This window comes from Myodes glareolus, chromosome 5, assembly GCF_982192425.1.
Source record: "Myodes glareolus chromosome 5, mMyoGla1.1, whole genome shotgun sequence".
NCBI lineage: Eukaryota > Metazoa > Chordata > Mammalia > Rodentia > Cricetidae > Myodes > Myodes glareolus.
Window position 1 is genome coordinate 95,807,894 of NC_142030.1, and position 20,600 is coordinate 95,828,493.

The following is a 20,600-nucleotide window of genomic DNA, read 5'->3' on the forward strand; positions in this document are numbered from 1 at the left end:
GATAGAGGATTACAAGTGTGAGGTCAGCCAGGACTGCACAGTGAGATCCCTGTTTCAGAAAAGGAAAGAACCCTTCACTACTGAAACACAGTTCTCTGCAGTTATAATTTGTGCAGGTACTGTGGGGACATCATAGGAGGAAGGAAGTAGCACCTAAATATCTTAGAAAGCGTGGTGGGAATGGCAGAACAAGGCAGACATCTTTTAGTGTCCTCTTCCTAGATGAAAAGAATTGATTAATGATTAAAATAAGATTTTTTTAAATGCCTCACAGAATATATATTTTTGTTTCTAACAATGTTAACTGATAGGAGTTGTAAATAAAAATTTTAATCTTTTAATACCAAATACTGTGATTTGGAAAAAAACAAAAAACTTGAAACAAAGAAATGGAATTAAGTATTATAAGTAGTACTTTAGTTCTTAAAAATTTGATGATGCTTTTTTTTGATACAAACGTAAGTTCAAAGACTGATATCATATATTGTTTACAGTGACCTCTTGTGGAAGAAAAATTTAACTCACATTTTATTATCTGAAACATTGAACATACAGGTTTCAGACTGAAATTCAAACTGTGAATAAACAGTTCCCATGTGAGCCCTTCAAATTTTTGGAGCCAACTCTAAGACTGGAGTATTGTGAAGCTTTGGCTATGCTTCGAGAAGCAGGAGTTGAAATGGGCGATGAGGAAGATCTAAGGTTGGTCTCAAACTTTTTTCTTTTTTTAACTTCTATGCCTAGGCTTAATGTATTTTGCCTAACAGATTACTATTAACTTTGATATATTGTATAATACTGCTTTATATAATAAAGAATATAAGATATATTTAATATTGTTTGCATAAACTTCAGTAATTTTGTTAACTTTTCATTTTGCTCCCTATTTATAACCTTTATGAAGACAAACTAGTGGCACTGGCCAGTAATCTCAAGTACTCGGGAGGGGGGGTGAGGCAAGAGGTTTACCAATGCAAAGTTTGCCTGGGATACAGAACAAGTTTTGGGCCAGCCTGAGCAGCTTTGAGAGACGCTACCTCAAAATGAATGAAAAGGAGATCTGGAGGGATGACTCAGAGAATAAGAGTCTTGCTATTTTTCCAGAACACATGCAGGCAAATTGCCATTTGTTTGTTTGTTTTTCAAGACAGGGTTTCTCTGTGTAACAGCCCTAGGTGTCCTAGAACAAGCTCTTGTAGACCAGGCTGGCCTCAAACTCACAGAGATCTGCCTACTTCTGTCTCCTGGGTGCTAGGATTAAAGACATGCACCACTAACACCCAGCAATAAATAATCTTTTAATAAATAAATAAACATGTTAAGGACTGGAGAGATGGCTCAGCAGTTAAAAGCACTTGCTACTTTTTCATGGGATCTAGGTCTTGGTCCCAGTACTCAGATGGTAGGTTACAACCATCTGTAACTCCTCTTCTAGGTGATCGATTCATGGCTACACAGAAAACCAGGCATTCATGTAGTACACATACATATATTCAGGCAAAACAGTCACACATAAAATATTTCAGTATTTTTAAATATTTTAAAAATATTTTTGCTGTGCAGTGATGGTGCACACCTTTAATCCCAGCACTTCAGAGGCAGAGGCAGTGGCTCTCAGTAAGTTGGATGTCATCCTGGCCTACAAGATTCAGGACAGCCAGAACTGTTAAACAGAGAAACCCTGCCTTGAAAAACGATAGATAGGTAGGTAAGTAGGTAGGTAGGTAGGTTGGTAGGTAGGTAGGTATTTTATTACTAGGTATGGTGGAATACACCTTGTAATCCCAGCACTCAGGATGCAGAGGCAGGTGGGCCTTTAAGTTCAAGGCCAGCCTAGTCTATTTAGTGAGATCCAGGACAGCCATGGCTATATATAATTTATAGGTGGGGGTGTAGAAGGCATAGCTCAGTGGTAGAGACTTACTTATCTTATGTTAGACTCTATTTTCAATCCCTAGTAATATAGAACAAAGAAGAATGAGGAGAGTTTTCTCTGGTTTGGTTTGGTGGGTTTGTTTGCAACAGGGTCAGTGTGCCCTGGCTGACTAGTAGACCAGGCTAACCTTGAGCTCACAGAAATCCGCCTGCTTCTGCCTCCCAAGTGCTGAGATTAAAAGCATGAACCACCACACCTGGCTATTGTCTATGACTTTTGTTTGTAATGTTACTCCCTTTTTAAGGGTAAAGAAAATTCTAATTCACCCCACACAGGATTAGGCATAGAAATACTAATGTCTATATGTTATCAGTATGCTGTATTTTCTAACCTAAATCTAATTCTACTTCTTACAATTTAGGAATAAATTGCATACTAAAGATAGAAAATTGCTGTCAATATACATTTCATTCAGAGGTTCCTGATTAAAATAGTTAAGTCATCACAATAGTACATAGTAGATTTGTGGAAGAGAAACGTGGTGGTTGTCTTTTTTTTCCCCAAAAAAATATACTTTACTCCTAGTCCATTACTTATTTATTAAGAAAAATACGATTTTTCAGCTTACCCTTTATTGCTAAAAGAAGCCATAAATTTTATAATTAGTTCAATTTAAGCAGTATATTTTAGGCATCTTGAGAATTGTCGTTGAGTGACATAGGTGCTAAAAAAGGTACCTGTTGGTCACAGATTGCCTTTAAGGACTTGGGTATACTGGTTGTCATTACAAACCTTTGTGAAGTAACAAAAAGAGACTGTTTAATAACACAATCCTCCAGTGCTGGCCGACTGGATTTTTATTTCACACAATTATAGTAAAGTGAAAACAGTACAGTAAAACAGTTAAGTTTCCCTCCTGTTTCTGGATCAATGGAATACTTAGTTCTGCCTGGTTGTAAAGGTTGGAGCACTGTGTATGTGCACCAAGTATCTGAGGGAGGTGAGCCTGTAGGTGGCTTCCTGAAATGCTTGTCTTAAAAGGGGGCAGACAGCTGACTGTGTTTGAGCCAAAGTTTTATTTTTCTTTAAGAACCTTAAATTAAAAGGAGCCTTACTAATTTAAAAAGTGTTTTGAGTTATTACTTGGGGGACTGGAGAAATGGTTCTGTGGTTTTAAGAACTCTTGACTGCCCTTCCCGGTATGGTGAGTTTAGTTCCCAGCACTGACATCAGTCTGCTTCACAACTCCCTGTGTAACTCCAGCACCCACTCACAGACACAATTAAATACAAATATTAGAAAGCTAAGACGTTTCTGTAAGCTGGGTCGTGGTGGCACACGTCTTTAATCCTAACACTCAGAGGCAGAGGCAGATTGATCTATGTGAGTTTGAAGCTAGCCTTGTCTACAGAGGGAGTTCCGGTACAACCAGGGATATTACACAGAGAGATCCTGTCTCTAAAAACCAAAATAAAAAACTTTTTGTTTTACCTTCAACCACTAGTTTCATGTTTCTCTTTTTTCAGTACACCAAATGAAAAGCTGTTGGGTCGTTTGGTGAAGGAAAAGGTAGGATGTTTTCCTTTTGATGTTGTTGTTGTTTAATCTGAAATGTACCTTAAGAAGAAGCAACAATAGCAGAATATTCTATCATCTTCTTACAGTGGTATGTTTCCAGAGTTAGTAAAGTGAATGGTACTTTTGTTCTTAGAAAAGGGGGAAAATATTTAGGCAGATTTTGACCAACAGTTTGATTAATTCGGTGTGTGACATTTGTGCAGTCATACTGAAGTACCTCCAAAGGACACTTCAGATTGTCAGATTAGTGAAGACGGGCTCTAAACCACAGAAGGTCTTACCTGTGCACTCTTGCTTTTATTTTCTAGAACTAAAGCCAAAGGACATAAAGCTTAGCCTAGTTGTGTTCTTTTTAATAGGACACTAATTTAATGTTTAGAAAGTCCTTGAGCTCCCCCTGCTGGTTGAGCTTTTTCTGAAGTCTACAGTGTGAGCCAGACCTTGAGCTTGCTCTATCAGCAGTCACCACTCTGCTGCCATTCTCTCCCATCAGTTTTAACAAAGGGGAATGTAATCAAATAAAAGTTGGAGTGTAATTTCTTTTTACCTAAGCTTGTGAGGTAGTAAGAAAATGTCAAACACTGTAACGGTATTTATTTCAGTGGTTTCCATTTGAAGACCATTACCCAATTTTATTTGGATATTTAAACAAAAAGCTGTGTTATTAGGGAAATAATTCAGGGGGTTTTATATTAATATAATAATACTTAAATTTTCCATAAAATATTGTATATACTTAACACAGTTTCTTTCTTTTAATAGTATGATACAGACTTTTATGTTCTTGATAAATATCCATTGGCTGTAAGACCTTTCTATACCATGCCTGACCCAAGAAATCCTGTGAGTAATTTAATCTCAAATCACCTATTTGTGGGGAAGAAAGAACTTTCTAATAACCATATTTGAGTGCTATAGCAAATTAGTCCTGAGAACCTAAATTAAATTAAATCCTATTACGAGGTCAATTTTCCTAAAGATTTATTGGTACTGTAGATGCTACATATAGCACTAGATACTCAGAGTTTAGGGAGGATCTCTGTTGACTTTGAACTGGGAATTCACCTTTCTAATTTTTACACTAAGGTAGTAAGTTATGTTTTCATTTGATAGATTTGAAGAAAATCAAAGCTTATTTTATATTTAGTAATCCAGATGATCTTATGGATTTTTGTTTCTTAGTAGTTCCCAACCCTTAGAATACATGAACCCTCTAGAGAACTTGGGGTTTGTTTTGTTTTGTTTGTTTTCTCTTTTTTCCCCCAATATAAAGTCTTATGTGTATCTCTGGTGACCTGGAATCTGCAGGGTAGCCTAAGCCGGCTTGGAACTCAGGTGTCTGCCTGCCTCGGCTTCCCAGGTGTACACTACCGGCACCAGACTGGAGGGGTTTTGAAACACAAATACTGAACCCTACTCTTAGAGTTCCTAATCTTTGATTGGGGCAGGCTTAGAGGTCAGCGCTTATAACAAATTACAGGTAATGCTGAAATGATCTGGGAATCGGAGCCATTGTTTATGTGAAAGTTAAAACTGATAGTGTCAAATGCCTGATAGTCCACAAGTTAAGCATAGGTTAATTCAGTTTTAGTTTAACTTTCCTTAAAAGTTCTCTAAAATAGAGTACTTACTTACTGGTGATTTACATTCACAATTGACCAAAATTTATGTCATATTTTAAAACTTTTTAGACCTAAAGTAAAATAAAAAGCAGCACCACTGCTTTAGATGTGGTGTTCTGGTTAGTAGGAGGTGTGGTAAAGAGAAAATGGAAACCTAAACAGAGAACAAAAACTGCCCTTAGCAGTTCTTCCATAGAGGATCTTGTGTTGAAGGATAGTCTTTCATTAACTAGGGAAAGACAGCATGGATTTTTATCATGGGAAAGTGTGATAACATAGGACTTGAAGAATGATGGAGGTTCATTCATTTTTCTTCTGCAGAAACACTCCAACTCTTATGATATGTTCATGAGAGGAGAAGAAATACTGTCTGGAGCACAAAGAATACATGATCCTCAGTTGCTAACAGAGAGAGCTTTGCACCATGGAATTGGTAAGTAATTTAAAATATCTAGAACTATGTGAATTATGAAAATAATGCATTGTAAACATCTTAAAGATGTCTCATGAGTCATTTTCCCCCAAATCTTCATTGTAGTAATATCTCTTTATAATAAAATGATAAATTCTGTTTTCTTTTTATAGATTTGGAGAAAATCAAAGCTTACATTGATTCCTTCAGATTTGGAGCCCCTCCTCATGCTGGTGGAGGCATTGGTAATACTGCTATTACTTATAAATAATTCTGTAAACGCAAGTGAAGAACAAGTTTAAAGGCTATAGAAGAGGACTAGAAAGACAGCTCAGAGATTAAGAGAACTTGCTGCTCTTGCAGAGGATCTGAGTTCAGTTCACAACACCCATATAGCAGCTCACAACCATTTAAAATTTCAGTTTAAGGGGACCTGATTTCTTCTTTTGGCCTCAGCAGGCTCCTGCACACATAGTAGGGTACGTAAACTCACATGTACTCACATACATATATGTAAATAAAAATAATTTTTAAAGGTCATAGAATGGTATTTTTCCCCAGTGATTTGAAAATTGATATTTACATGTCAAAGAATAAAGTTAAGCCCTTACCTAACTTCAGGTAAAAGCAGTAATCCAAAATGAATCAAAAACCTAAATGAAAGGTCTAACGCTAGAAAACTCTTAGAAGAAAACAGAGCAAAAGCATCAGGATATTGGATTTTGCCATGTTTTCTTTTCTTTTTTTTAAATTATTATGTATACAGTATTCTCGGTATTCTGTCTGCATGTATGCCTGCAGACCAGAAGAAGGCACCAGATCTCATTACAGATGGTTGTGAACCTCCATGTGGTTGCTGGGAACTGACTCAGGACCTTCAGAGGTCAAGCAGTGCTCTTAACCACTGAGCCATCTCTCCAGCCCTTCGCATGTTTTCTTAGATATAGTACCTATGGCACACATAGCAAGGTGATTAATAGCAAAATTTAGCGTAGGGAAAAATATTAAACTTTGTGCATAAAAAAATACTTAATTGCACAGTGTGTACAAGACTGGGTTTGACAATTAAAGTATATAACTCAGTGCTCGCCTTGTCTGCACAGTCCCTGCATTTGATCCCTAGCACCAACTTTGAAAGCAGGGGACAATTGGGGAAAAAAAGTAAAGGGGGACTGAGGAGATGGCTAAAGTTGAGTAAAGTAAAGTAAAACTTGCTACTCTTTCAGACTACTGGAGGTTGAGTTCCTAGTACCCACATCAGGGGCTCACAGTCACCTGAAACTTCAGCTCCAGATCTAATGACCCTGCAGGCTCCTGAAGACACGTGCACACACAGACATGTTTAAAAAAAAAGAGCAAGACTGTAAAACGACAGCCCACATAGCGACAACAAATATTTACAGGTTATATATGCGATAAGAGATTAATATCCAGAATAAATAAAATTCGTGTTCAAAATGGACAAAGGACCTAAATAGAAATTTCTCCAAAAGAGGATGCAGATGGTTGGTGAGCGCATGAGCGGTAGCATCACACAGCTAGGATGGCTGCCATCTTAACATAAAATAATTATCACTAGGATGAGTGGAGGATCAGTTTGCCTGCTGCAGAAAACAGGACTATAGTTCTTCAAAAATAGAGACTCATTTATCATAGAAACCAATAGTCCACTTCTGTGTATATACCCTAAAGAAAGACTTACCATGTGATTTGTCAGTCCAATTTTGTGTGTGTGCCTGAAAGAATTGAAAATGACACACCAAAGAAGTATTTATGCATACATACATCTTTATAGTGGCTGAGACATGGATGCAGCTGGGCGTCCATTATGGGTAAATGGACCAGCAGAATGTGGTGTTGGTTAAGGATCCCCTGTGACATGATCAGGACCAGACTTGTATTTTCTTGGCTTTTAGAATTAATTTCATAGACTTTACCATTGAGATCCTTGAGTGCTGCTTTGATGCTTCCAAATATTTAGATTTTAGAACATCTGAATTTCTGGAATAAGGTCTTTGACCTATATGGCCAATCAGTGTTAAAAAGAGAAATTTTGCAGGGTGTGGTGTAAACACCTTCAATCCCATCACTTAGGAGGTAGAGGGAGGTGATTATCTGAGTTTAAGGTCACCTGGTCTACAGAGAGAGAGAGAGTGAGAGAGAGAGAGAGAGAGAGAGAGAGAGCTCCTGGGGCAGCCAAGGCTGTTTGTTACACAGTTGAAAAAGAAAAAGAAAGAAAGAAATTTTCTTGTGTTCTGAAGTATAGATGAACTGTGGAGATGATATACGAATGAATGATAAATAAATGAATAAATTAGCAAAAGGGCTAATTCTGTATGATTCTACTCTGCTGGTATTTTAGAGTAGTCAAGTTCAGAAGCAGAGAATAGATTGGTGAATGCCTATATCCAGGGAGGAAGGAAAAGAATATTTACGAAGTATAGAATTTTATGGGTTTTTTTCTCTTTTTTTAATGAGAGATGCTTTATAAAATAAAATAATATGTTCCACAAAAAAAAGTATAACTAGTAAATGAGAGGTTTTCAAAAAGGATTAACTGTCATTTTCTTATTCACAGGGTTGGAAAGAGTGACGATGCTGTTCTTAGGATTGCATAATGTACGTCAGACATCAATGTTCCCTCGTGACCCCAAACGACTCACGCCTTAAACCACACTTTTTATTCTCTCTAGTAATCTGCTATTGATCAGGTTACACGTGAGGTAGTTAAGATATGCAGTAAAATAACTGTCTTACTAAAGTGCCACGATTCTTTTTTAAATAGTTCAGTACAAATTAATTTAAGAAAAAACATTTTGAACTTCAGATATGTTTCAGTAGGACATGCTTGAACATTTTAATAGAAATTTCTATGGTGAAAATTCATAGTTTATCACTATAGGAAAAGTTAAGGAGACTTTTAAGCAGTTTAAGATTGTATAATTTTTTTTTCTATGTTATGGTATCCTCAATACTAATGTCCTAAATTTTCAGTATTTGGACTTTTAACTCTTGACATTGAGAAAAAGAAATTGGGGAAATAACCAAGATTTTAACATATAAAAGATCAATATGTCACAGAAAAATCAGAGTATGAGTTAAAAGTTATCTGCAGCAATCATGTGAGGCAAGTGAGAATGCTGGCTAGAAACAGTAACACCAAAACACTTCATTTCTGATGTTGGAATTCAATAAAACCTTAAAGCTAATGATAATTTTGTGTGACTTTATAGAAATTTGATTTTTTTAACTGGTTGGCATATACACATTGGGAATAAAAAATAAACTAGCCTTATGTAAATATTAGACATGAAAAGTGCTACAGAACCAATGGCGCGTTACAGCATGTGCCTGTAATTCTAGCATTAGGGATGTGTGGACAAGAGGGCCAACAGTTCAAAATCAGTCTCTGTTGTTACATGAGAGCCTCTCAAAAGAAAAGAAAACACATAGGAGAGTAACCGAAACATGCAAACATGTAAGTATCTTAGAATGTATTGGTGCTTGAGAGAGAATACACCACGAAGAAGCACTGGCAACAGCATGAACTGGTCTGTCATGATCACTGTATACTGGGCACACCTCCATTGTCCTGTCCAAAGCAGGGATTGATGCTGTGCTCTGCCGTAGCACCATTTCTAGAGAAAACATCCATTTGTGGAAGCTGATGATGCCAGACACTTCCCACCTAGAAAGGGTCGGCAGAGTACCTTAGCCTAGACACAAGACATGTTCCATGACATTTTCTCTTCTGCCTGTGAAGCATGTTCCAGAGACAATGATAGGGCTCATAAAAACTTGGTGTGCCAACATTGAACCCCTGTGCTATAGTTTAGGTTGGGTCCTACTTTACCACAAAGCAAAAAGAATACATTGGGGGTTTATAGATCAGGAACTGACTTTTAGCTAAACTCCTCTATGTCCTTTTTCAAGCTTGACTATAGGTGAATCTAAAGCTTCAAGCCCTCCAAGCCAGCTATGCCCTTTATTCCTTTATCTCCACCTCTTCCTGGACCTCTGCTCAGAGACCCTTTGGAGGGAAAAGAGGGAATCTATGTATCTATGTGCCAGTAAATAGCTATGAATGTGGCCCAACACGTTTGTAGATGACATCATAATTGAAACTGTTAGGAAAAATCTTAAGACGAGCCGCTCCACTGACACAAAAAAACTCCAATCAGACCAGATCAAACCAAATTAAATGCCCATGTTTAGTAGATGGCACAGTCCTGGGTGGCCGGGGGTGCATGGCGAGGAAAAGCACACGTGCAAACCCAAAACCACATGTTCCTTTTTCTGGCCCAACCCTAAATCCCTTGTGGGAGTGGTCAGCTCTTGGCAGGCTGGGAGTGACATTTCCAACTCAATATTACATTCCAGCCTCTGGATATAGGGGTGTTAGAGGACTGGGGCCTCAATATTACATTTCAGCCTCTGGATATAGGGGTGTTAGAGGACTGGGGTCTCACTTTTGACCAAAAAGATATGTCAAAAAGTTAGAACACTCCTGCTTTATAAAAGAGTAATAATAGGACTTTATGAAGGCTTCATCAATACCACCATGAAGAAACTATTGTGCATGGAGAGGGCACCATACACCTTTGCAAGCAACATAAAATTTGGAGTCATTAAGTGAACTGCGGGGTTCAGGATACAGAAGTACAGGACTCACTCTATTCATCGTATCTTCCAGTGCGGGACTCAGTTGCATTTGTTCATCCAATTGCTAGAGTGTGTGGGTCTAGATGTCTATGTTCCGAAAGAGTTGACACCCGTTAGCAGACACATGAAGGAAATGGCCCTGGAAATGTGAAGGTACTGTTCTGCTCTGCCAGTCTAGAAACCAGCAGTCAAAGGCTTAGAGCTACAACACAATTGGTAGAGGGCTTGTATGAAGCCCTGGTTTTGATCCCCAAGCATTGGAGTGTATACCTGTATACATTTGGGAATAAAAGCAGGAAGATCAGAAGTTGAAGACTATCCTCAGATACAAAGGGAGTTTCAGGCCAGCCTGAGCTACAACAAACTGTCTGAAAAACAGAGTATCAAAATGTTTTTCCGCTGATTATCCAGGTCTGGTGATACACACCTTTATAATAAATACATACTAGGAAGGTGAAGGCAGAAACATCTAAAGTTTGATTTCAGCTGGGGCTGCATAGTAAAACCCTATCTCAAAGAGGGGGGAAAATAGCTTTATCATCAGAGAAGCTTCCTCTTGCATTAGATGGGGACTAACATGGAAACCCACAACAGGACAATGTAAAGAGAGTGAGAGATTTTGAAACAATAAATAGTAAATGGGTGTCTTCACCAAACCCCTCCCTTCAGGGTTCAGGAAGTTATATGGAAGAGGAGGAAGAAGACTTATAAGAGGAAATTATAAGGGATTGTAAGGAGATGGGTGACACAACAGGACTGATACAGGATTGTAAAGGAAAGATTATTTTCTCTTGTAGAGTTTCTTTGGGTATATTAACCACACAAAAGGGTAGGCCCCATAACCAGCATTGATGAACAACTCAAAACAAACTCAGTGGGATTTCTTTGTAGCAATGCTTTATTTGGGTATTTTTGTCTTACTGGTCTTTTGCTTGTATGTTATACAATGGAATAAAATAACTTTTTAAAGTAATGATATCACATGTATCCTGCTATTCACCTCTACCGCTCCTGTGCCCCATGATATCTTTTTACTTTCCTGGTGCCTTGGGTGCTCCAGGTTATAGTCTCACATAGATGAGAGAGAACATATGGAGATAGGAAAAATGAGGTAGGGAATAAATAGTAAAGATATTTGGGAAAGCCATAGGGTCACACTATTATTTAACTAAAATTACATAAAATCTGTATAAGTGCATGTATGTGCATATACATATGTAGTAAGAGGCCACTTGTTTGTTTCTGGCTCCTCAGCCCCGAAATAACCACACAGAAACTGTATTATTTGCAATACTGTTTGGCCAATAGCTTAAGCATATTTCTGGCTAACTCATATCTTAAATTAGCCCATCTCCATTAATCCGTATATATTGCCATGAGGCTGTGGCTTATGGGGCAAAATTTCAGCATGTCTGTGTTTGGTGGCTCCATGGCCTCTCCTTCCACCTTCTTTCTCCCAGCATTCAGTTTAGTTTTCCCTACCTACCTCTCTCTATTTTTTTTTTGGTTTTTTTATTTATTTATTAAAAATTTCCACCTCCTCCCCACCTCCCATTTTCCTCCCACTCCTCCTACTCCCCCTCCCCCTCCCTCTCCAGTCCTAAGAGCAGTCAGGGTTTTCTGCCCCGTGGGAAGTCTAAGGTCCTCCCCCCTCCATCCAGGTCTAGGAAGGTGAGCATCCAAACAAACCAGGCTCCCACAAAGCCAGTCCATGCAGTAGAATCAAAACCAAGTGCCATTGTCCTTGACTTCTCAGACAGCCCTCATTGACGACCACATTCAGAGAGTTCGGTTTTATCACATGCTCCATCAGTCACAGTCCAGCTGGCCTTGGTGAGCTCCCATTAGATCAGTCTCACCATCTCGGTGGTGGACGCACCCCTCGTGGTCCTGACTTCCTTGCTCATGTTCTCCCTCCTTCTGCTCCTCATTTGGACCTTGGGAGCTCAGTCCAGTGCTCCAATGTGGGTCTCTATCTCTTTCTCCATCCATCGCCAGATGAAGGGTCTATGGTGATATGCAAGATATTCATCAGTGTGGCTATGGGACAAGGCCAGTTCAGGCACCCTCTCTTCTGCTGCCCAAGGAACAAGCTGGGGACATCTCCTTGGACCTGGGAAGCCCTCTAGAGTCAAGTCTCTTGCCAACCCTAAAATGGTTCCCTTAATTAAGATATCTACTTCCCTGCTCCCATATCCACCCTTCCTCCATCCCATTCCCCCAAGCTCTCCCCAATCCTCCCCTTCTCCCTTCTTTTTCCCCATCTCCCCTTACACCCATCCCCCGTGCACCCAACTTTTGCCTGGCAATCTTGTCTACTTCCAATATCCAGGAGGATAACTATATGATTTTCTTTGGGTTCACCTTCTTATTTAGCTTCTCTAGGATCACAAATTATAGGCTCAATGCCCTTAATTTATGGCCAGAATCCACTTATGAGTGAGTACATACCATATTCATCTTTTTGGGTCTGGGTTATCTCACTCAGTAAAGCGTTTTCTATTTCTATCCATTTGCATGCAAAATTCAAGATGTCATTGTTTTTTACCGCTGAGTAAAACTCTGAAGTGTGTATGTTCCACACCTTCTTTAACCATCACCTGCCGTGATGCTTTTGAACCACAATAATCACAGCACAGCAAGATGTCCCTCTGAGTGTAATAGCGAGGCACAGATCTTAGCCTACTACCACCATTTCTAAGCCAACATAGTTCCCAACTGCATTCTTAATACTTCGTCCTCTACCCATGCTCACCCCTCCTCAAGGAAACTTCTCTTTGCTTTCAGCAGAGACCATTACAGAAAACCACAGCTGAAGAGAGCAACAGTTGGTGAGGTGCCCAGCTCCAATGAGCACATCTATTACATAACTCCTGCATCTAGGTTCACAGAACTTTGCAAAAGAGGGGATGGAAAAACTATGAAAAAGCTAGGTGACCAGGAAATTGGCTGTTGGATTGTGTCTCCTTGAAATGTCAGGAACACTTCACCCACTGATGTCTCAACATGGCTGCCTAAACACGACTTGAACAAGGACACCAGTAGACACGTTAACATGTAAGAGGAAAATCTTGTGGGGCGGCAGTGGCACATACCTTTAATCCCAGCACTCGGGAGGCAGAGATAGGCAGGTCTCTGTGAGTTTGAGGCTAGCGTGGTCTACAGCGTGAGATCCAGGACAGGCTCTAAAACTACAGAGAAACCCTGTCTTGAGAAACAAACAAACAAACAAAAAAACAGGGAAATCTCTCTTGGAGTCCTACAGGCAACTAAGGAATGCTGAGAGCAGGAGAGATGGTCTTTACTAGGGATGAGCCCTCTAGTTGGTTATCCAATACTAAATGGGAAATCGCAAACATAAGCAATACTAAATTAAATTAACTCAGTAGTTGTATTTATATATTTATGTGTCTGTCTGTATGTATGTAACAAAAAAGAGGCCATGAATTTAAGAGGGAAGAAAGGGAAGAGGGGGAATGATATAGTTTTACTTTTACAAAATTTAATGTTTTTTTAAGTAACAATAATACAGAAAGCTCTTCAAGGGACTGGAAGGAGAGCTCAGTGGATAAGGAAAGCCTGATGGCCAAAGTTCAATCTTCAAAAACCACATAAAGGTGGAAGAAAAGAATTGACTCCACAAGGTTGTTCTCTGATCTCTCCCTCTTTCTCTCTCTCTGTCTCTGTGTGTGTGTGTGAGAGAGAGAGAGCGCACGCACGTGCACATGTGTGTGTGTGTAGGTCTTGTTTAAGTGACATGAAGATTTCATGAATGCAGCTCCCTGTCACATATAGAAGACTCTTACAGCAGATGCACTGGTCCTCAGGCTTGTAACAGTCTTTCTTCCTCTTCCATGCTGTTCCCTGAGGCTTACATGTAGAGATTGTTTTGTAGATGTACTGACTGGGCATGGACATCTCATGGTCAGTTGTTCTGTGCATTTTGACTAGTTGGGACAATGTCTCTGTCTACCACAGAAGCAGCTTCTTTGATGAGATGTGAGGGCTACACTTATCTGTGGATATAATGATAAGTACTTAGAATGCAGTTAGGAATTTTATACTGGCTTAGAAAAATGACAATAGTAGGTTCTCTGCAGTGGGAAAATGCGTTTGTACACTGTAAAGTTTTGTCACTCGTATTGGTCTAATAAAATGCTGATTGGCCAGTAGCCAGACAGGAAGTATAGGCAGGGCAACCAGACTAGGAAAATTCTGGGAAGAGGAAAGGCAGAGAGATAGTCATCACCCAGAAGCAGAGGAAGCAAGATGAGAATACCTTACTAAGAAAAGGTACCAAGCCATGTGGCTGAACATAGATAAGAATTATGGGTTAATTTAAGTTATAAGAGCTAGCTAATAATAAGCTGAGCTAATAGGCCAAACAGTTTATAATTAATACAAGCCTCTGTGTGTTTCTTTGGAACTGAACAGCTGCAGGACCAGGCAGGACAAAAACTTCTGTCTACAGTTCTCCTCTAATCTATGACATTGCCAATCACAAATAGATGCCTAGGTTTCCAGTACCAGACATGAATTCTCTCCCTATTGAGTAACCCTTAAGTTCAATTACAGGTCTATTGGTTACCCAAAAGATAGGTGTGCCATTGTAACACCCTCAGGCATATTTTACAATGTTGGTCATTGTCACGGTTCATAAACTTTACAGATGGAAAGGATTCTTAATTGCTTTTTTCTCCCTTGTCAGCTTGCATACAGTGAGGGTCTTCAGGGAGGAGGCTTCCAGGTCAGTTCTAGCTTGAGTTCTTCTTCTTCTTTTTAGATATTTTATTCTTTGAAACATTCATACATACATACAATGACTTTCTTTTTTAAACTTTTTTTTTTTTTGTCTTTCGAGACAGGGTTTCTCTGTAACTTTGGAGTCTGTCCTGGATTAAACATAATTCTTTATTGATTCTTTGGAAATTTCACTTTATGAACTCCAATCCTGCTCTTCTCCCAGTCCCTCATTATATACCTCTTATCCTACAGTATGTCCCCCAAATTAATTAAAAACAAAGCAACCAAAAAACCCACCTCACTCCTCCATCTTTCTAACACCCCTTCATTCATTCTAGTGTCATCGGGAGTTGTGGCGTGTCACACAGAGTACCCCTCTTATCCAATCAGCCCCACCCACAAAATGACCATTGTGATGAGTTGTTGGTCTGGTTCAAGGCCTCTGGTTTCTGGTCCACCATGGTCACTGGGCTGGACCCTCAGAGAAACTCCTCTTGGACATCCTGTTGTTGCCCTGAGTCATGGAGATTTTTCAGTTATTGTTGTTCTGCAAAACCAGTCCCTTCTCACACTCCAGCAGGTCAAGATGGGGCAACTGTTATGGTGAGCCAACCCAAGTCCTAGGATGTGGGTCTGGGTGATAGTTGAGCTGGTCGGTCTGGACCATTGGAACCATCTCCTTTCTCCAGCTCCAATGTCTGCAGCAATAGAGCTTTGCCTTCAAGGACAATAAATATACTTTTGGGGGAGTCTTTGGACTCCTCTAACAACTTGAAGAAAAGATTTTCATGCCTAGAATTGGAGTTTTTATTAGTCTACGGCTCTTGGAAGGCGTTTTATCACCTCAAGTGGAAAAACTTCATAAAAATTACTCAAATATACATATATACACACACACACATATATATATATATAGGCTCTAATTTTTCAGTTATCCTTGGTGTTCTTTTTTTTTAATCTTTATTACATATACAGTGTTCTGCTTGCGTGTATACTTGCAGGCCAGCAGAGGGCACTAGATTTCATTACAGATGATTGTGAGCCACCATGTGGTTGCTGGTGGGAATTGAACTCAGGACCTCTGGAAGAGCAGCCAGTGCTCTTAACCTCTGAGCCATCTCTCCAGCCCATCCTTAGTGTTCTTTATCCCTCCTCCCTCACTCTTCCTCTGCCTTGCCTTCCCTGCCCCTCCCAAGCTTTAGCCCCTCCCCGTTTTAACTGTCTTCCCTCTCAGTGCACTTAGGACTTACTAGCCTCCTTCTCGACCTCTTCCTACAACCTCCATAGTTCCTTTTTACTTTCCTGATTTCTGCTGTTTCTCCTAATTATATACCCTCATACAAAGAAGTATTCAGAACTAGTTGCCAGGCAGTGGTGGTGCACACCTTTAGTCCCAGCATTCGGAAGGCAGAGGCAGATGGATCTCTGTGAGTTTGAGGCCAGCCTGGTCTACAAAATGAGTTCCAGGACAACACAGTGAAACTCTGTCTCAAAAAAAAAAAGTAGAACTTGTATCCACAAATGCACAAATGATACCAGTTAATCTTGCTGGGATTGAGTTATAAGATTTAGTGTAACATTTTGTTTTCTTTTTTTTCTTCTTCTTCTTTTTTCTTTCTTTGAGACAGGATTTTGTTTTGTGGCCCTAGCTGGCCTGGCACCTTATCAAAAAGGAAAAACAAACAAACAAAGCAAAACACACACAGACAGACACACAGAAGGATGGCTAATCTTGGTTGTCAACTTGTCTTCTTCTAGAATCAACTAAAACCCAAATAACTGGATGCACCTATGAACCCACCTATGAAGGATTTTCTTGATTGGCTCCTATGAATGAGAACATCCAACCTAAATCTGATCATTTGTAATCCAAAGACCTCCCCAAAGACAGGTGGTGGTGTGCAAACCTTTAATCCCAGCACTCAGGAGGCAGAGGCAGGACAATGTCTAAATTCAAGGCCAGCCTGGTCTGCAGAGCAAATTCCAGTACAACCAGAGTTACACAGAGAAACCCTGGGAAAAAAAAAAGACCCACCTTAAATCTGGGCCACACCCTCTGATTGTCGCCTGTATAGACGGCATAGAAGAAGGAAGCTTTTTTTTTTTTTTGCCTGCTTGCCCTCACTTTCACTGGCATGTTCATCCTCCTGCTGTTGAGGCAACCTCCGCTGGTATTAGAACCTGTTTCTCCAGGACTCCAACAAACAATGAAGACCAGAAGACCAGCTGAGACATTTGACCTTGTAGACTGAACAACTACTGGATTCTTGGCCTTTCTGTTGGGATACAGGTACTGCTTAGCTAGTTGAACCACAGCCTGTGTGCTAACCCTAATATATCCTATATCATTCCATCAGTTTTGTTCCTTTTTGTTTGTTTGTTTGTTTTCGTTTTTTTTCGAGACTGGGTTTCTCTGGTTTTGGAGCCTGTCCGGGAATTAGCTCTTATAAACCAGGTTGACCTTGAACTCACAGAGATTTGCCTGCCTCTGCCTCCCAAGTGCTGGGATTAAAGGCTTGCGCCACCACCGCCCACACCACCGCCCGGCCAGTTTTGTTCCTCTAGAATTGCCAATGCACTCATCCAGTGAGGGCTACATTTGGAGTTGTGAAGGACTGAGGCATTTACGCAGCTTCAAGTCTTCAGCACCTCTTAGTAAGATCACACCTTCAGTTGCAGATCTCTATAGTATACACCTTAATAATTATCTTAGTTGGGGTTTCTATTGCTGCGACAAGACACTATGACCAAAAAGCAAGTTGGGGAGGACAGGGTTTATTAAGCTTACACCTCAGCATTGCTGTTCATCACCGAAGGAAGTCAGGACAGGAACTCAGACAGGGCAGGAACCTGGAGGCAGAAGCTGTTGCAGAGGCCCTTAAGGGGTGCTGCTTACTGGCTTTACTTTGTGCATTTAGTACCTGATCATCCTAATCACTTGGAATTTATACAAGTTTTAAGCTATACTGCTTCAGCTTTACTGTCAGTGGTTCTGAAAATTATTAAGCAACAATATATAAGACCTAAGTCCAACAGATTGCAGTTCAAATTGTATAGACCCCCAGGACCAACAAGACCCAGGGATGGCACCACCCGCCATGGGTTGGGCCCTCCCCCATTGATCACTAAATGAGAAGATGTCTTCCATCTGAATCTCATGGAGGCATTTCCTCAGCTTAGGCTCCTTCCTCTGATGACTCTATTTCGTGTCAGGTTGACACACAAAACCACCCAGTACAATAGTAATAAAATATTAATTAGGTCTGCCCTGCCTGATATTAATTTAACATCCTGTAAGTCTCAAAAAAGTGATATTTTAAATTTGTTTGTGCAGGTTTACTGTGTCCTGGAGGTCCAGAAAAAAAGTACGGGTGAAACACAGCCTCAAGTCATCAGCACCAAGGGATCAAAGGGCTGGCGATGTGGCTTATTCAATAGCAAGGTAGCCCTTGTCTAGCGCTCAGGAAACTATGGATTCAGTCCCAGAAGCACGTGAACCCAATGTGATTGATGGTCCCATCAAGAATCCAAGGCCAGCCTGGGCTATGTGAGACTCTATCTCAGTAAAAATCAATAATGTCAAATGTTTTGCAGATTTTACTGTGTCAGGAGGATCCGGAAAGTATGCCTCCTCCTTCAGCAGAATTTATCTGTCTTTGACTTGTTAAAATAAATGTGTGCCTCCCATCCGGGTACTAACCAGACCCGACTGTGCCAGGGACCGACAGGCTGTAGAGGGAGCGAGCCCAATAATGGCGGGAGCAGGGCGCGGGCGACAGGTTCAATAAACAGAAACAAACAGACAAACAAACAAAGATATGTGTGTATGCACACGTGCTTGCTGGTGTTCAAAGAAGGTAGCAGAGGGTTTCAAATCCCCTGGAGCTGGAGTTATCGGTGGTGAACTGTCTGATGTCGGTGCTGAGAGGCCAAGGTGGGCGGGTCTCTGCAGAGTTCTCTTAATCGCTGAGCCATCTCTCCAGCCCTTCACTAACTTTTAGAGCGCTCTCTCCTGCGGTTTGTTTACAGCTTATTTCCTGCAGCTAGACAGTTCAGAGAGGCTTAGCTGAGTGACTTTTCCCCTTTCACAGTGCCTTATTCTTACCTCCCAACACTAGGAAACTATACAAAAACCACAAAGACATGAAAAACGTGTATTCCTTCTTTGGAGTCCCTTCCACTCTTTGAAGTTTTTTTCCCATCACTTAATAAATCTACATTTGCTCTGGGAAAAAGAGGGACGGAGGGAGAGAAAGAAAGGAAGGAAAGTAACGAAAAGAAAATGAAGGTGAAAAATCCATCATGACGTAGACGCAAACTTCCCACCTCCAGAGGTCAAAACAACCAGAGGGTGGGCGAGACTACATGGCGCATGTGCAAAAAGCTTTCACATTTGGCGCGAAATTCGCGTGTGGTGGGAGGGGCTCTGGACGGAACCGCCATTGATTGGACAGGTTTGGCGCGAAGTACCCCAGCTCCTGCTCCATGATTGGCTGGGGTGAGAGGGCGGGGCCTGGCGGAGGCGCGCGCGAAGCGGCCGCGCGGAAGGAGCAACGCGTGGAAGCTGCGGCTGTGTGGGTCTTCCTCTGCTGCGGCCTGTCTCCTGTCGTGGTCTTTCCTCAGCGGTTCGTACTCTCAGCGCTGCCATGGATCTCGCGGCGGCCGCCGAGCCTGGCGCCGGAAGCCAGCACCCGGAGGTGCGCGACGAGGTAGCCGAGAAATGCCAGAAGCTGTTCCTAGACTTCCTAGAAGAGTAAGTGGCTTCCGGGCGCTAGCGGGCCGGCGGAGCCTGGGGCCGCGTGTGTTCAGGGTCGGGGAGGGATGGAACCGGACCAGACCGGAATCCAAAGCCGCGCCGAGCCCTCCCCCTCCCTCAGCGCCTTCCTGCGCCACGCTTTGCTTTTTTCTCTTTGCTTTTCTGAGACGGTCTCCTCGAACTCGTGTAGTCAGAGATGGTTTTGAACTGGCGATCTTCCTGCCTCCACGTCGCGAGTGCTGCAGTGACAGACGCGCATCGCCATGCCCGGTTGATGCGATGCTGGGAGCCGAACCCAGCCCTGCTTTTTTATTTCAGTGCTCGCATTACAGCCCAGGGAGGCAGGGTTGGAGCGGAGCCCGTTACTTCTTAAGTAAGGTTGAGCCACAGCCGGCTGCTGAGAGTTGTAGAGCTTGCCGTGCTGCGAGCTTGAGTTTACAGAATTTTTTTTTTCATTTCGGGATTATGCCAGTATGTAACAAAAAACTCACTGTTTTGACTTTTTGGGGGTGTGCACAAAAAGTCGCATCTTGTATTGCATTATACAACCGTCTGTATCATATCTGTTGGAAACTTTCATCTTTCCACACAGACACTCTACCTATTAAATAACCAGTTTTATGCGTCCCTTTCCTAACCTACTGATAATTGCCATATCCCTGAAATGGATGACTCTAGGTGCCTCGTATAAGTAGTGTGTGTGGCTAATTTTGCTAGACGTGCAGCTTACTGTAGTCAGTTTTCTTTTTAAGGCAGAGTAAAATTACATGGCATGTATGTACCTATCATATATTGTTTAGCCGTTTGTCTTCCTTTTGGCTACTTGAATAATACTGCTCTCTTCTGAAATTCTGCTGTACTTAAAACTGATTTAAATTCCACTTTCCTACTTTTGGTAATGCTCTTGGCAGTCCGTACAATCCAACTCAAGACTCTTGGTGAAAGTGTAAA

The 20,600-nt window shown here is 41.1% G+C and overlaps 2 protein-coding genes across 2 annotated transcripts in view; both read left to right on the top strand.

The window, feature by feature from the left end:
* Dars1 (aspartyl-tRNA synthetase 1) overlaps nucleotides 1–8,703 on the top strand; it is a 59,472-nt gene extending 50,769 nt beyond the window's left edge. Inside the window, exons 11-16 of the mRNA XM_048430629.3 lie at nucleotides 556–702; nucleotides 3,403–3,445; nucleotides 4,217–4,297; nucleotides 5,398–5,509; nucleotides 5,662–5,733; nucleotides 8,067–8,703. Of these exons, the coding sequence (XP_048286586.1) occupies nucleotides 556–702; nucleotides 3,403–3,445; nucleotides 4,217–4,297; nucleotides 5,398–5,509; nucleotides 5,662–5,733; nucleotides 8,067–8,158 (547 nt within the window). The 3' untranslated portion in view covers nucleotides 8,159–8,703. The remainder of the gene's footprint in view (nucleotides 1–555; nucleotides 703–3,402; nucleotides 3,446–4,216; nucleotides 4,298–5,397; nucleotides 5,510–5,661; nucleotides 5,734–8,066) is intronic.
* Nucleotides 8,704–19,427: 10,724 nt separating this feature from the next.
* The window catches only part of Mcm6 (minichromosome maintenance complex component 6), a 32,658-nt gene continuing 31,485 nt past the window's right edge, over nucleotides 19,428–20,600 (top strand). The window contains exon 1 of the mRNA XM_048430628.3: nucleotides 19,428–19,646. Coding sequence (XP_048286585.2) covers nucleotides 19,540–19,646 — 107 coding nt within the window. The 5' untranslated portion in view covers nucleotides 19,428–19,539. The remainder of the gene's footprint in view (nucleotides 19,647–20,600) is intronic.